Raw genomic sequence first — 15,934 nt, 5'->3', positions numbered from 1 at the left:
GATGGCGACTCGACAAGACACTTGGTGGCTTTAACTATATACAGACAAAAGATTTACAATGCTGTCAGAGGCAATTCAAGCTAGAATGTCATGCAGCTAGGCACAGGTGCTTTGAACTGAAAGTTAGTGAGTGTTGCACACGTGAAAAGCTACACTGTGTCTTTGTAGCAGAGTAAGCTACTAGGTTACACTAGCTGGCTGCTGCTTGCTTACTGTCTGCCTGGGGCTGGTTCCTTCTCCTCCCACCTCTGTGGGAGGAGCGAGACTTTCGCCAGTTGGTGGTTTCCCTCAGCAGGGTGGTCCCTCAGCTGAGGCAGGGCTGGTGCAACTCCCTGGACAGAGTTGGCCCTCACAGTGTCGGTCCTGCACTGCGGCAGTCGGGGTCGGGGTCACAGCCACGTGGAGCGGATACTTGCATGTATAGGTCTGACTAGAGGTGCAGGCATCAGGCACACCCACCGTAGCCCAAGACGCCTTGATCAGCCACACCCCCACGGGTACTCAGCAGTAATTAACATTAAGAAATAAGCGCAAGCTTGACTTAGTCATGGCAGTGCAGGGTTGGTAAATCTTGTGCCAGCCACCGCGGTCACACAAGATACCCAAATTAACTGTGTGCGGCGTAAAGAGTGGCCCAACATCTATCGCTTCTTGCTGGGGTTGATGCACGTCTAAGCTGTCATAAGCCCAAGACATGCCCACACCCAATATTAACACAGCCCCAGCCATCAACGATCAACCGTCTACCACAAAAGCCAGGGGACAAACTGGGATTAGATACCCCACTATGGCTGGCCCTAAATCCAGATGCTGCTTCTCCCCACCAAAGCATCCACCTGGGAACTACAAGCACAAACGCTTAAAACCCTAAGGACTTGGCAGTGCCCCAAACCCACCTAGAGGAGCCTATTCTATAATTGATAACCTGCGTTACACCCGACCCTCCCTTTTCCGAGCAGCCTATATACTGCTGTCGCCAGCTCACCTCTGAGAGCACAACAGTGAGCACAATAGCCCCACTCACTAGAAAGACAGGTCAAGGTATAGCCAATGGGGGGGAAGAAATGGGCTACATTTTCTGTCACAGATTACCAATGAAAGGGGGCCTGAAATCTGCCCCCAGAAGGCAGATTTAGCAGTAAAACGCGACTATAACGCCTGTTTTAAGCCAGCCCTGGAGCATGTACATACCGCCCATCACCCTCCTTGCAAGCAACACCACCCATGAACTAATACCCCAACTAGCTGAAGATGAGGTAAGTTGTAACTGCTCAAAGTGGAGCTGGCAATGCTGATTCTTCCCGGGCACTGCTTCCCTGTTTAAGGTTATGAGGCAGTCCTTTGCTTGGCTGAAAGGAGCGGACGGGATTCTCTCTCAGGGTGATCCCAACTTTTAGTTACAAGGCTACGGAGCAACAAAGTGGGTGGCTCCCTTTATTTCCCGCAAATGGCGGGGTCACGCAGGGCATGTCTGAACACTGTCCTGCTTTCCAAACCAGCACAGAGGCTCTGTGGTTCATTGTCTGCTGCTTGTGGCTATAGCCTAAGGCTATAGCATAGCACCTAAGGCTTAAGCACAACGAGCTTACAAGCTTGGGCAAAGTGAGAAGAACTTGATTACAAGTTGGAGTAATACTTTCTCGAGGCTGGATTTGACCAATGGGCACTCTTGTTGACAACCTGCTTTAGCCTATAGAAAGCATGAAGCTAGAATTATGCCCTCACTTGGAAGAAGCATGAGCATCTCATGCACTCTGGAACAGAGGGTGGAAGGGGGAACTTGCCCAAACATGTTGGGGCAAGTTTTACAGTATTTGGGGGCATAATTCTGGGCATATGGTGCCTTCACCACAGAAGCAGTCAGTCCTATAACATAAAATGTAAAGACAGGATAGTTGTGCTGCTTTTGGCTGGGATAGAGTTGATATTTTCCATAGTAGCTAGTATGGGGCTGGTTTGGATTTGTGCTGGAAACACTGTTGATAATACAGGAATGTTTTAGTTACTGCTAGGCAGTGCTTACACAGAGTCAAGGCCTTTTCTGTTTCTAGCACCACTCCAGCAGCAAGTAGATTGGGGGTGCACAAGAAGCTGAGAGGGGACTCAGCTGGGACAGCTGACCTCAACTGACCAACAGGATATTCCGTACCATATGACCCCATGCTCAGCATATAAAACTAGGGGAAGAAGGATGTGGGGGGACATTTGGAGTGATCACATTTGTCTTCCCAAATAACCATTAGGCATGATGAAACTGTGTTTCCTGGAGATGGTTGAACACCTGCTTGCCAATGGGAAGTGGTGAATTAATTCCTTGTTTTGCTTTGCTTGCATGCATGGCTTTTTATTTGCCTATTAAACTGTCTTTATGTCAACCAATGAGTTTTCTCACTTTTACCCTTCCAATTCTCTCCCCCATTCCACTGTGTGGTGCTTAAGTTGCCAGCTAGGGTTAAACCACAATAATGGGCTATGTGAAGTTGCTGAGGAAAGTTAATAATCCCTCAAGAAATTTTTGAAATCCAAAAAATACTTTCCCTTCCATCTGCACATTCAGCAAAATGGATAAACTTATCTGCTGACAATATCTAACCTCTCCTACTAAAATTCATCTCAGAACATTATATATCAATAAGTTTTGAAGTCTACTTTTGTGTGGCAGATAAAAGAACTTACTTATCAGTATAGACTCGCATGCAGTGTTTTCATTTTAATTTATTTTTATATCCCATGTCTCAAACCAAAATCTCACTATATTTACTATATAACAAGTTTTATTTTAATGTATCTGCAAAAGCCTTTGCTAAAATTCTGAACTTTGTAAAATATTTTTTCCTATTATTTTGCAGCTATCAATCTTTCATTTAATTTTATATCACAATGCTTGGGTTTCTGAAATTTCTCTAATTATGATGAGCCTTGCTGTTACTTTCTTCTCAAATCCAGTTCACTAAACAACTAAGCATTGGAACACTTTACTTTTATCCTTCTTGAAAGGAAACACACCTACCATTTCCTATGTTATTCTCTTGCAACTAGTCTCTCAATCAATTTTATTAGTTTATGCAGGGCCATATGAAAGATTCTATAATTTTTTTAAATATATTTTTTTCTTTAATGTTAAATATTCCCTTTTCTAGTATACTGGCAACACATTGCACTTTGTTGTTCAGCCCTACTCTACAATTTCCCACTAAAAATCTCATCATTTCAGATAAATACACTAGGTTCAGATTAACATGTATTCATTGGTATCTCTGGATTGTCCTTTGGAATGTACAATATAGAATTCACCTATTGTGAAAGAAAAGTACTTCAGAGTTATTCCATCTTCCTACCAGCTCACAAGCAAGTCAACAAGACTGCTGTGGTCAGAGATCATCAAAGCCCTGGATAATTCTTATGCAAAAATAAGTAGCATTCAAGAGCTAATTCCTTTTGCCTATTGGTAGAAATATATGAAAATCAGAACTAGTGCAGCCATCACAAGAGGAAAAAAAAAAGAAATTAGAGGTTTTATATAAAACAACCCTGGAATTAAAACACCTCTAGGTAACACTGAAGAGAATGCCTTCGTCCAACTCCAGATTCAAGACTTTCCTTTAATCAAAGCTGTTTATAGTCCTCCTGTGCCAGATCTCCTCTTACTTTTATAAGCAAGTTTTTGTAAGTTTTTCTTCTTACTTACCTGTGCCTTCAAGTAGTGTTCAGTATAATTCCTCTCCAAACATTGGTTTAGTGAGGTTAAACTTTTCATAGCAAGAGAAGTCTACAAGACTTTTTTGTAGAAATTAAAAAAGAAATTAGAAATTACAAAGCCAACCAGAAGAAATCTGTTCCTGGTGCTAATAGCATAGGCAGCTGAATATAAGATCACCATCCACTCTGTCATATCTCCTGTGCTGCAGGTGTGTTCAGTTCTACCTACTCTGTATCGAACAAATGTGTCTTTTTTTCTTTTCCAAAAAGTATTGCTTCCTAAACATCTTAAAACAAAGATTCAGTAACAAACCAAAGAGGGAATGAAACAAAAGGAAGAACAAATATCAAACTTACCATGGACTTGATTGATTTCTGAATTCTGAGAAAGAATTTCATCTGCTAATTTTTGAGCAGTTGGTAAAACTTCTGTGTGGTGCATTGTGATCAAATACTGTGCAAATTTTTGTAGTTGATCTCTATTCATTTGAAAGAGTGTTTCTGAAATGGGAAGATGCAGTTTGACCTGATCTGGCTTGCGGATTCGGTATAAAGAGAGTGCCACAACATGGACACAGTAAAATATATCCTTGTTTCCGCAGCTACAGGTCACTGATGTAATCTTGCAACGATCAAAGCTGATAGCTACATTGCAAACAGTTTCTGGCTCTGATTGCATTGCAGGCTCTGTCACTGTGCCACTCAAGTGAAAACCTGTTAAAGAGCAAAAAAGAAATAGAGAGAGCTTACTTTATTAAATAAAATACTGTTTCTCATTATCAAAAACCTTTCATTAATTAAGCAAAATTCATAATCTATTCTGAAACATATATCATAAAGAACTCGCCTTACCTATCAGCATGATGAAGCCTTTCTTTTGTACATACCATTTTCATCTTGGATAGAATCAAAAGGAGCTAGTTTACAAGCCCTCTGCCACTCTACCACAACATTCATAAAAGTTTGATAGCAAGAAAAACATTTATTTGGTAAATGATAGCTGCTGAAGCAGAAATCAGTGTGAAATTCCCAGTAGCTCAGCAAGTTCGCATCAAATTTCAAAACCCCACACCAGGAAGCCTGCACTTGCCAGTAAATTTAGCTATTCTCTTGTAGCAGTTTATTAAGTGTATTGGACACGCAGTGAGAAAAATCTATGTTAAAATTATTCATGTGTTTAATATTGAAAATGATGATCCATAATGAGCACAAAACCTCACCAAGATTGCGCTCCCTTTTAACTTTGGAGTCAAGAGGTGACTGCATCACCACTCCAAGGAGACCACTTGAGTTGTGACTGTGGTCATGGGGTGGATTGTGGCAGTTGCAACCACCCCCTACCCACCTCAGGACACCTCTCAATAAGCAAGAAGGAAGTATTGCACTCTAGTGGCACAAACCCAAGTCCTAATCTCAACTGCCACAAATTCACTGACACAAGTCACAACCTCTTTGCTTTCACCTCTCCCACCACTTAGCTGGTGCTAAAGTTCACCTTCAAACCAAGCAATCTGATAAGGCAGCTATGTTTGTGTAGTTCTTTGGAAAAGGAAACTGCTGCAGTTACCAATACACAAGACATCAGATTTATAATACTGAATGAGACATACATGTACTGTTTCAGAATTCTGCATTTCCACTTGGCACAATAAAGCACAAGGCAAAAGACCTGGGTTTTCTTATAAGAAGGTACGGTGCTCACTTCAGCCACTACTCAACAAAGCATCCCGTTGAACCAAGATCTCAAACTGTTCTCTGAAGGTCATACCTGTGGCAGTTTAGGCTGGGTGCCCCCAGCTACTGCCACATATGTTACACCTCTGGTGTCCTGAATGTCCACCCAATAGGGGTGGACACAGGAAACAGCGTATTTCTACCCATAAATCCTGCACCCTATAAATCCATCTGCAAAGTCATTCTCTTCCTCTTTCTTCCTTCTCTGCTCCCAGGGGAGATGCTCTCTTATCGGGTAACGGTGGGGGAGTATCCTCAAGGCCTTTTAGGCCTGTCTAGGCGTAATGCCAGGAGGAGAAAGGAGGGAGGGGGGGGCAGTCACAGACCTGGCCAGCCTGAGACTTGCCTAGCAGTGGGAGGGGGGGGAAGAAAGAGCCCTGGGGGTCTTGGGTATACCCTCAGGTGGGAGAAGGGAAGGATTGGGAAGCTTTTGGAATTATGTAAGGGGCTCTGTATGCTTTGGGATACTCTTTGCCACCATGCTTTGTAATTTTCTGTAGTTTCACCAATCGCTTTTCCATTTAAACTTTCCATCACTCTCCAATCCGTTTGTGTGTCATTCTTTTGTCCCTCTCGGAGCAAGAGAGGATCTGTCTGGCCTCAAACCACGACAATACCTAAAATAATTTCTGTTTTCCCAACATGAAGACCCAGGTTTGACTCTTAGTACTTTATCACTGCAGAATTTTGTATTTTGTATTTTATGTATGCATAACATTGTTTTTTTGGCTCAAGCTTCAAGTCAGAGGTATAGAGTGCAATACAAACTTACTTCATATGCTGTATCAATATTAAACTAGAACAGACTGTGCATATAAAATCTGAAACAGATACAAGTGTGGTGTTATATGTTAATTATTTATAATGGAATAATATAAAATCACACTCCCTCAAAGCCCAAAACTGATTTAGTGTTCTTGAAATCTAAGAAAAGTATGTTATAGGAAGCAGCATAACATGAAAATTAGGTGGAAAAAAAGAACTATATACATAGCTCTAATCCAAAATGTTGCATCTCATATTGTTTTCAAAAAGCTCTTCAAGCTATGGGAAGAAAAGAGGAAAATCTCATATTTTTTCTATTTGTTTGTGCTGTATATTTCACAGCAGGTTGTTCAGTCAGCATCACTGTTTGGATTACATTCAGCTTCAGTACTGATACACTACCCTGAAGGTCATACATACAAACCTCAATTTTTCAAGAGGATATTTGCCAGTTAAAGTAGTTAGAGTTGAAGCTGACACAAACACAGTGCCCAGCTCTGCCTCCCACTCTGAGATTTCAGATTTTTTGAGAATTTATGTTACAAGTAGATCCATTTATAAACACTGATCTTGATCTAAACAATGACAGCACTAATACAGAATTCTAATTCACTGTGGTGGGTTGATCCTGGCTGGATGCCAGGTGCCCAAAGCTGCTCTATCACTCCTCTCCTCAGCAGAATGGGGGAGAGAAAATATAATGAAAGGCTTGTAGGTTGAGATAAGGACAGGGAGATCATTCAGCAATTACCGTCATGGGCAAAACAGACTACACTCAGGGAAATTAGTTTGATTTATTACAAATCAAACCAGAGAAGGATAATGAGAAATAACCCCAAAACTTAAAACACCTTTCCCCCACCCTTCCCCCTTCTTCCCAGGCTCAACTTCACTTGTGATTTCTCTACCCCCTTTCCCTGAAGAGTGCGGGGGGACAGGGAATGGGGGTTGTGGTCAGTTCATCATGTGTTGGCTCTGCCACTCCTTCCTCTCCACATTCTTCCCCTGCTCCACCATGCAGTCTCATCCATGGGCAATAGTCCTCCATGAACTTCTTCAACATAGGTCCTTCCCATGGGCTGCAGTTCTTCACAAACTGCTCCAGTGTGGGTCCTTTCCATGGACTGTAGTCCTTCAGGAACAGATTGCTCCAGCATGGGTCCCTCATGGGGCCACAGGTACTAACAGGAGCCTGTTCCAGCATAAGTTCTCCACAGGGTCACAGCCTCCTGCAGGGTGTATCCACCTGCTCCAGCATGGAGCACTCCATGGGCTGCAGAGGAACAGTCTGCCTCACCATGGTCTTCATGATGAGCTGCAGGGGAACATCTGCTTCAGTGCCTGGAGCAACTCCTCCCCTTTTCTTCACTGACCTTGGTGTCTGCAGCTTCCTACTCCCCTTCTTAAATATGTTATCACAGAGGTGCTACCACTTTCACCAATTGCCTCAGCCTTGGCCAGCAGAAATTCCATGTTGGAGCTAGCTGCAATTGGCTCTATCAGACATGGGAAAGCTGCTGGCAGATCCCCCACTACCAAAACCTTGCCATGCAGACCCAATACATCCACCCTTCTTAAGTTACAGGGCGTTTAAACAAAAAGATCAGCGGACCTTGCAGCCTAAAATTTAGAAGCACTACAGAGCAATGATGTACTCACTGGTAAAGATGAAGAATTATTTTCTTCTTCTGTTTGTGTATTTAAAGAATTACAGAATGTTAGGGGCTGGAAGGGACCTCGAAAGATCATCTAGTCCAACCCTCCTCCCAGAGCAGGATCACCTATACCAGATCACAGAGGAACACATTCAGGCGGGCTTTGAATATCTCCGGAGAGGGAGATTCCACAATCCCCCTGGGCAGCCTGTTCCACTGTTCTGTCACGATCACAGTGACAAAACTTTTCCTCATGTTTCCATGGAACTTCCTGTGCCTCAATTTCCACCCACTGCCCCTTGTCCTGTCACTGGGCATCACTGAGAAGAGTCTGATTCCGCAACAGAATCATAGAATCAGTCAGGGTTGGAAGGGACCACAAGGATCATCTACTTCCAACCTCCCTGCCATGGGCAGGGACACCTCACACTAGATCAGGCTGGCCAGAGCCTCATCCAGCCTGGCCTTAAACACCTCCAGGGATGGGGCCCCAACCACCTCCCAGGACAACCCATTCCAGGATCACACCACTCTCATGGTGAAGTTCTTCCTCACGTCCAGCCTGAATCTCCTCACTTCCAGCTTTATTCCATTCCCCCTAGTCCTATCACTACCTGATAGCCTAAAAAGTCCCTCCCCAGCTTTCCTGTAGGCCCCCTTCAGATATTGAAAGGCCACAATAAGGTCACCTCGGAGCCTTCTCTTCTCCAGACTGAACAGTCCCAACTCCTTCAGTCTGTCCTCATAGGAGAGGTGCTCCAGCCCTCTGATCATCCTTGTGGCCCTTCTCTGGACACGTTCCAGCATGTCCAGATCCCTCTTGCAATAGGGGCTCCAGAACTTGATGCAGTATTCCAGGTGGGGTCTCACCAGAGCTGAGTAGAGGGGGAGAATCACCTCCCTTGACCTGATGGCCACACTTCTCTTGATGCAGCCCAGGATCTGGTTGGCTTTCTGGGCTGCAAATGCACATGGACAGCTCATGTTGAGCTTCTCGTCCACTAGCACCCCCAAGTCCCTCTCCTCAGGGCTGCTTTCTAGCCACTCACTGCCCAGCCTGTATTTGTGCTTGGGATTGCCTCGACCCAGATGCAGGACCCTGCACTTGGCCTTGTTGAACCTCATGAGGTTACCTTGTGCCCACCTCTCCAGCCTGTCAAGGTCCCTCTGGATGGCATCCCCTCCTTCCAGCGTGTCTGCTGCACCACACAGCTTGGTGTCATCAGCAAACTTGCTGAGGGTACACTCAATGCCACTGTCCATGTCACCAACAAAGATGTTAAACAAGACTGGTCCCAGGACTGAGCCCTGAGGGACTCCGCTTGTCACTGGCCTCCACTGGGACATGGAGCCACTGACAGCCACTCTTTGGGTGCGGCCATCAAGCCAGTTCTTTATCCATCTTGTGGTCCACCCATCAAACCCATGTGTCACTAGTTTGGAGACCAGGATGTGGTGTGGGACAGTGTCGAAGGCTTTGCTCAGGTCCAGGTAAATGACATCAGTTGCTCTCCCCTCATCTATTAATGTTGTGACCTTGTCATAGAAGGCCACCAGGTTTGTCAGGCAGGATTTGCCCTTGGTAAACCCATGCTGACTGTACCAAATCACCTCTTTGCTATTCTTCTGTCTCACTAGTGCCTCCAGGAGAATCTGCTCCATGATCTTACCAGGCACAGAGGTGAGACTGACTGGCCTGTAGTTCCCTGGTTCTTCCTTCTTCCCCTTTTTGAAAATGGGAGTAATGTTTCCCCGTTTCCAGTCAGTGGGGACTTCCCCAGACTGCCAGGACTTTTGGAATGTAATAGAGAGTTGGGTTTAGCAACCTTATCTGCCAGTTTTCTCAGTACCCGTGGATGTATCCCATCAGGTCCCATGGACTTGAACACTTTCAGGTTCTTCAGGTGATCACGAACCTGATCTTCACTTATGATGGGCAGTTCTTCCTTCTGGTTCTTGCCATTAGCTTCCATGACTATTCCAGGAGTGTGGCTGGAGGCCCTTGCAGTGAAGACTGAGGTAAAGAAGTCATTGAGAACCTCAGGCTTTTCGAGGTCACTTGTGATCTTTTCGCCTGTTTCCTTTCTGAGGGGGCCCACACCTTCCCTAGTCTTCTTTTTACCATTAATATGCCTGTAGAAATTCTTAGTGTTCCCTTTAACCTCCCTGGCTAGATTCCATTCAAACTGTGCTTTGGCTTTCCTAACCAGGTCTCTTGCTGCTTGGGCAGCTTCCTTATATACCCCCATTCCAGCTGTCCTTTCCTTCACTCCTTGTAGAGCTTCCTTTTAAGTGATAGTGTGTCCAGCAGCTCCTTGCTCATCCAGGCAGGCCTCCTAGCATTCTTCCCTGTTTTTCTCTTTGTTGGTATGCTGTGATGGTTTGAAACTGTCTTTTTAATTTTTCCTTGCAAAGTTCAAAACAGAGAATGCGAAAGATGTAGATAAGTCACTACTGGGTGTAAGAAAGCATAATAATGATTGTTCTAAACACTTCCATTGGATAGATAGAAATGTTTAAGAACTATTACTCAAAACAAAGTGGGCATTCTGCATTCTGCAGTCAGGGCAGTTGCTGGGCTGTTTGGCTGCTGTTTCTTCTCCTCTGGTGGAAGATAACACACTGACCTTGGCGGCTAAGTTAACAACTTTCTGCTTTAGCTAACTCTGTTTTCTTTCCAGGGGGGTCTGGGGGGAGGCCCCTGGGAGAGAGGCCATTTGGGAAAGGTCCCCTTTGGGGGGAAGCAAAGGGAGATTGGTTGTGCTTTTCTGTTGATTGTATACATTTGCAAATGTTGTGAATTTTGTATATTTGTACATATTCATTGCATTTCATTGTAGATTGTAGATTCTGCTTGTAAATACAGCTTTCATTTGCTTCCAGAGTGAGCGAGCCTGGTTATTGTCGGTGGGGGGGGGAATTTCACTTCACACTGACACATTTTTATTTTTGGCGCTTCAACACGAGGCTATTGCTTGCATGATTTATTCCTGCTCAGATTAGGAAGCAAAATGAAGCTGTTCTGGATTTTGAGTCATTCTATTTCATCTGTTATCGTGCAATTGTCTACAGATGGGCCATTTCCTGCATGATAGACAAGATTGTGAGATATGTGGCATATAAGTCATTTCTTTGGGTTAAGAACAAGTTGCTAAATGTGGTTGATTTTTGTTATGGTCTTATTGGGCTAAGAAGATATGGTAACTCAACTATGAATCTGCTAGCAGACGTGTTTGAGTTTGTTACTCCTCTTACATCTACAGAAGGTCTTTGGAATCAATGGTACCCTAAATATCTTATGCCAACCTTGAATGTGTTGTGTCTTGGAATAGGCATATGGATATTGGTATCACTGTATCAAGAAATACATAAGGAAACACCTAAGGTCACTTGCTCTTGCAACCTGCGTAGACGTAAGAGGAAGCATAAAAAAGCTCAGAGAGATTTGGAATGCAGTTCTGATTCTGAGTCCAGTGTCCGGGACATCACAGTTAAGGTTTGTGAGAAAGCTGCTGATACCCTTGACTCAGAGCCAGCAGCAGTAGCTGCGGGACCTTTGCCAGAAAGTCCAGGAATCATGCCAGAATCTGAGATAACAACTGTGACTACTCAGGCAGACGCCATTAACGAGGCACAGGCAGACTCGACACAGGCAGACACAGCTGTGCAGACAGGCGCCATTGATGATACACAGTCTCCTCCTCCTCTCTCTGCTGTTGTGACGGACGCAGCAGTGGCTGCAGGACCTCAAAACGTATCTGCTGGCTCTGCAGAGCTTTCGTTCCGTTCCTACAGATTCTGCACAGATTCCCTCTATACCTGCTGACTCTGCACAGAATTTTTCTGATTCTGTACAGAATCCCTCTGCACCTGCAGATTCTGCACAGACTCCCTCTGCTCCTGCTAACCCTGCACAGAATCCCTCTGTACCTGCCAACTTTGCACAGAATTCCTCTGCTCCTGCCAGCTCTGCTGTGAATGTGGAAGCTAATCCAGTAAATTTGGTTCCCACTGGAACCAGAAAGTGCAAAGGAGCTGCAGGAGGAGGTGCACATGGTGCAGGAGATGGTGCAGATTGTGCAGATGGTGGTGAGGGTCCTTCTACTCAGGGTCCCTCTGTTAAGAAAGATCCTTCTGATGAGGAAAGGAAGGTTAGCCTTAAAACTCTGGCAGACCTCTTGAGACCACACATAGATGATGGAGATGTAGGTCAGGATGTAGACCCTGGTAAATCAGCAACTGCTGGAAGTGCCTCTGAACTCCAGGAAATTGCATGGAGGATTGAAGTAGGAATGTGGGGACAGAGACCTCAGGATGATGATGAGGAGGAGGATGACATACAGTCAGCTAATGCAACCAGACAGGAAATTAGACATGTGAGAAAGGATTACATCAGAGGAGAAAATCAGCCAGTCCTGTCTTGGCTAGCCAGATGTTTTGATATGGGAGCCCCAGCCTTCATGGTAGACGACAAGTTGGCCTCCCAGTTGGGGGTGCTCTCAAAGGATACCGGCATAGGCAGGCATCTAGGCAAGTGCATTGGAAAAGTTTCTCTGTGGGCACGCCTCCTACTGGCAGTCCGGTTGACGTACCCCAGCAGAAATGATTTACCATGGAACCCTAAGCCTTGGACCACAATCGATGAGGGAATCAAGCTTCTGAGACAGTTTGCTGTGAGAGAAGTGATGTATGGAGATCATAAGACTCTGAATCCTGATGAAATTACAGTTGGAACAGGCCTTGCCAAAAAGCTCATTAAGCTTCCTCCTCCTAATTCTGCTGCCATTCTGGCAAGCAGAATTGTGGCAAGAAATTATGGTGGAGTGCCTCCTACTGTTGGCCATTTCACTGACCAAATGAGGCAATTGGAGGACAGTCTCGCACGTACATCTTTGGTTTCAGCCATTGAGGCTCTCTCAGGAAAGATGGAGAACTGCATGAAAGAGCTGAAGGAGGAACTTAAAACCACCATATCCAACTTGATGAAGGGGGATGATTCTGATTCCTCTTCCTCCAGAAGAATACAAATTTCAGCTGTCAGGATCAGACGACCTCCAAGAAGGCCATTCCAGAACAGGACAAATCAAAACAGACAACAGAGGCAATCACGTGGCAGTATCTGGATAACTCTGCGTGATCAGTTTGGTGAGAACATGAACAGATGGGATGGTCAACCAACTTCTGATCTTTTCAGGAGGTTAAGGGAGCTGCAGAGTGGCAGATCCTGAGGTAACAATACCAGAAGGGTAGCTGTCACTTCCTCAGTTTCCCAGAACAACTCCAGTAGCTCCAACAGTGATTCGAATTCTGGTGCTGGACGTTGTGCCAGCTGTCCATGTGGATGTAATCTCCACAATTAGGGGTGCCCTGCCTTCCACCAGGGGGAGGTAAGGGATAATGGAGATAATGGAATCTATTGGGATGTGTACATCCAGTGACCTGGTACTTCAAAATTTCAGAAGTACAGGCCCTTGGTTGACACAGGAGCTCAGTGCACCATAATACCATCAAATTATCAAGGGGGAGAATCTATAACTATTCATGGAGTCACTGGTGGATTTCAAGAGTAGTTTAAGATAGAGGTTGATATAAGTTTAACTGGGAAGCAGTGGAAGAAACATACCATTGTAACAGGACATAATGCACCTTGTATTTTGGGAATTCATTTTCTGAGAGAAGGGCGTTTTAAAGACCCTAAGGGTTACAAATGGGCTTTTGGAATAGCAACTGTAGAAATTGATGGAGGAAAATTGAAGCTGTCCATTAGACCTGAGCTTTCAGATGAATCTGCAGTTGTGGGACAACATGAGATAGAGGATGTAAAGCTGCCGGTTGCTTCTCAAACTGTGCATCACAGACAATACAGAACCAACCGTGACTCTTTGGTGCCCATTCAAAACTTGATTCGTCAGTTGGAGAGTCAGAAGGTCATCAGCAAAACTCATTCACCTTTCAACAGTCCAATCTGGCCTGTGAGAAAGCAGAATGGAGAGTGGCGTCTGACAGTTGATTTCCGTGCCTTGAATGAAGTAACTCCACCCATGAGTGCAGCTGTACCAGACATGATGGAACTCCAGTATGAGCTGGAATCCAAGCAGGCCAAATGGTATGCTACCATAGACATTGCTAATGCTTTCTTCTCTATTCCCATAGCAGAGGAATGCAGGCCTCAGTTTGCTTTCACCTGGAGAGGCATTCAGTACACATTCAATCGTTTGCCCCAGGGGTGGATTCACAGTTCAACCATCTGCCATGCAGTGATCCATGATGCTTTGGAGAAAGGTGGAGCTCCAGAACACATTCAGTTCATCGATGACATCATCGTCTGGGGTGAGACTGCTGAAGAAGTCTTTGAGAAAGGTAACAAAATCATTGACATTCTCTTGCAAGCTGGTTTCGCTATCAAGCGAGACAAGGTGAAAGGACCTGCCAGAGAAATCCAGTTTCTGGGAGTGCGGTGGCAAGACGGTCGCCGTCACATCCCAATGGATGTGATAAACAGAGTCTCTACCATGGCAAATCCCATCAACAAGAAAGAAACTCTGCGTTTCTTAGGCATAGTGGGATTTTGGAGACTGCACATTCCTGGATACAGTCAGATTGTGAAACCTCTCTATGATGTGACTCGAAAGAGAAACAGTTTCCAATGGGGTCCTGAGCAACAAGCAGCCTTTGACCAGATCAAGTGAGAGGTAGTCCAAGCGATGGGTCTGGGACCTGTCCGAACTGGTCCACACATTAAGAACATTCTGTACACGGCCGCGAGTGACAATGGTCCAACCTGGTGCTTATGGCAAAGAGCTCCAGGGGAGACACGAGGACGTCCTCTTGGTTTCTGGGGTCGTGGCTACAGAGGCTCAGAGGCAAACTACACTCCAACAGAGAAAGAGATTTTAGCTGCTTATGAAGGAGTGAAAGCTGCTTCTGAAGTGATTGGAACTGAGTCACAACTTCTTCTAGCTCCTAGATTGCCAGTTCTGAATTGGATGTTCAAAGGCAAAGGTTCTTCACCACATCATGCAACAGATGCTACCTGGTCTAAGTGGATGGCTCTGATAACACAGAGAGCTCGAATGGGAAATCTCGAAAGGCCTGGTTTGGTGGAGGTGATCACAAACTGGCCAGAAGGCACAAGCTGTGCAAAACCTCCAGAGGAGAGAGTAACTCGCGCTGAGGAAGCTCCTCCTTACAGTGATCTGTCTGATGATGAAAAGAGATATGCTTTGTTCACAGACGGTTCCTGTCGTCTTGTTGGGAACAAGCGGAGATGGAAATCTGCAGTGTGGAGTCCAACGCGCAGAGTTGCAGAAGCGAGAGATGGAGAAGGAGAATCCAGTCAATTTGCAGAGGTAAAAGCTGTCCAGCTAGCTCTTAACATAGCTGAACGTGAGAGATGGCCAAAGCTTTATCTCTACACCGACTCGTGGATGGTAGCCAATGCCTTGTGGGGTTGGCTGAAAGACTGGAAAAAGAATGGCTGTCAGAGGAAAGGAAAGCCTATCTGGGCTTCAGATCTGTGGCAAGACATTGCTGCTCGCATTGAGAGAATCCCAGTGAAAGTGAGACACATCGATGCTCACATTCCTAAGAGCAAAGCTACAGAGGAACAACAACACAACCATCAGGCAGATCTAGCTGCAAGAGTTTCCCAGGTGGACACAAACTCTGATCCTGATCCTGATCTTGACTGGAAACACCGAGGTGAGCTGTTCTTAGCTCGGTGGGCCCATGACTCGTCAGGACATCAAGGCAGAGATGCAACCTACCGATGGGCTCGTGACAGATCCATTGACATTTCCATGGATGCTATCACACAAGTCATCCATGACTGTGACATTTGTGCTGCTATTAAGCAGGCAAAGAGGATCAAGCCCTTGTGGTACGGTGACCGATGGTCCAAGTACAAGTATGGTGAAGCCTGGCAGATTGACTACATCACTCTACCTCGTTCTCGATCTGGTAAGCAGTATGTGCTGACTATGGTAGAGGCAAGCACTGGATGGCTGGAAACTTATCCAGTTCCTCATGCAACTGCATGTAACACCATTCTTGGTCTGGAAAGACAAATCCTGTGGAGACAC

At 45.2% G+C, this 15,934-nt stretch overlaps 1 protein-coding gene across 1 annotated transcript in view; it reads right to left on the bottom strand.

Annotated features, from left to right (window-relative positions):
• LOC128979898 (zinc finger SWIM domain-containing protein 6-like) overlaps nucleotides 1–15,934 on the bottom strand; it is a 276,472-nt gene that overhangs the window by 109,868 nt on the left and 150,670 nt on the right. The window contains exon 2 of the mRNA XM_054398296.1: nucleotides 4,057–4,413. Within this exon, the coding sequence (XP_054254271.1) occupies nucleotides 4,057–4,413 (357 nt within the window). The remainder of the gene's footprint in view (nucleotides 1–4,056; nucleotides 4,414–15,934) is intronic.

This window comes from Indicator indicator, assembly GCF_027791375.1.
Source record: "Indicator indicator isolate 239-I01 chromosome W unlocalized genomic scaffold, UM_Iind_1.1 iindW_random_scaffold_48, whole genome shotgun sequence".
NCBI classification, from domain to species: Eukaryota; Metazoa; Chordata; class Aves; order Piciformes; family Indicatoridae; genus Indicator; species Indicator indicator.
The sequence above is the reverse complement of the archived record's forward strand: the minus strand, read 5'-3'. Positions and strand labels throughout refer to the sequence as shown.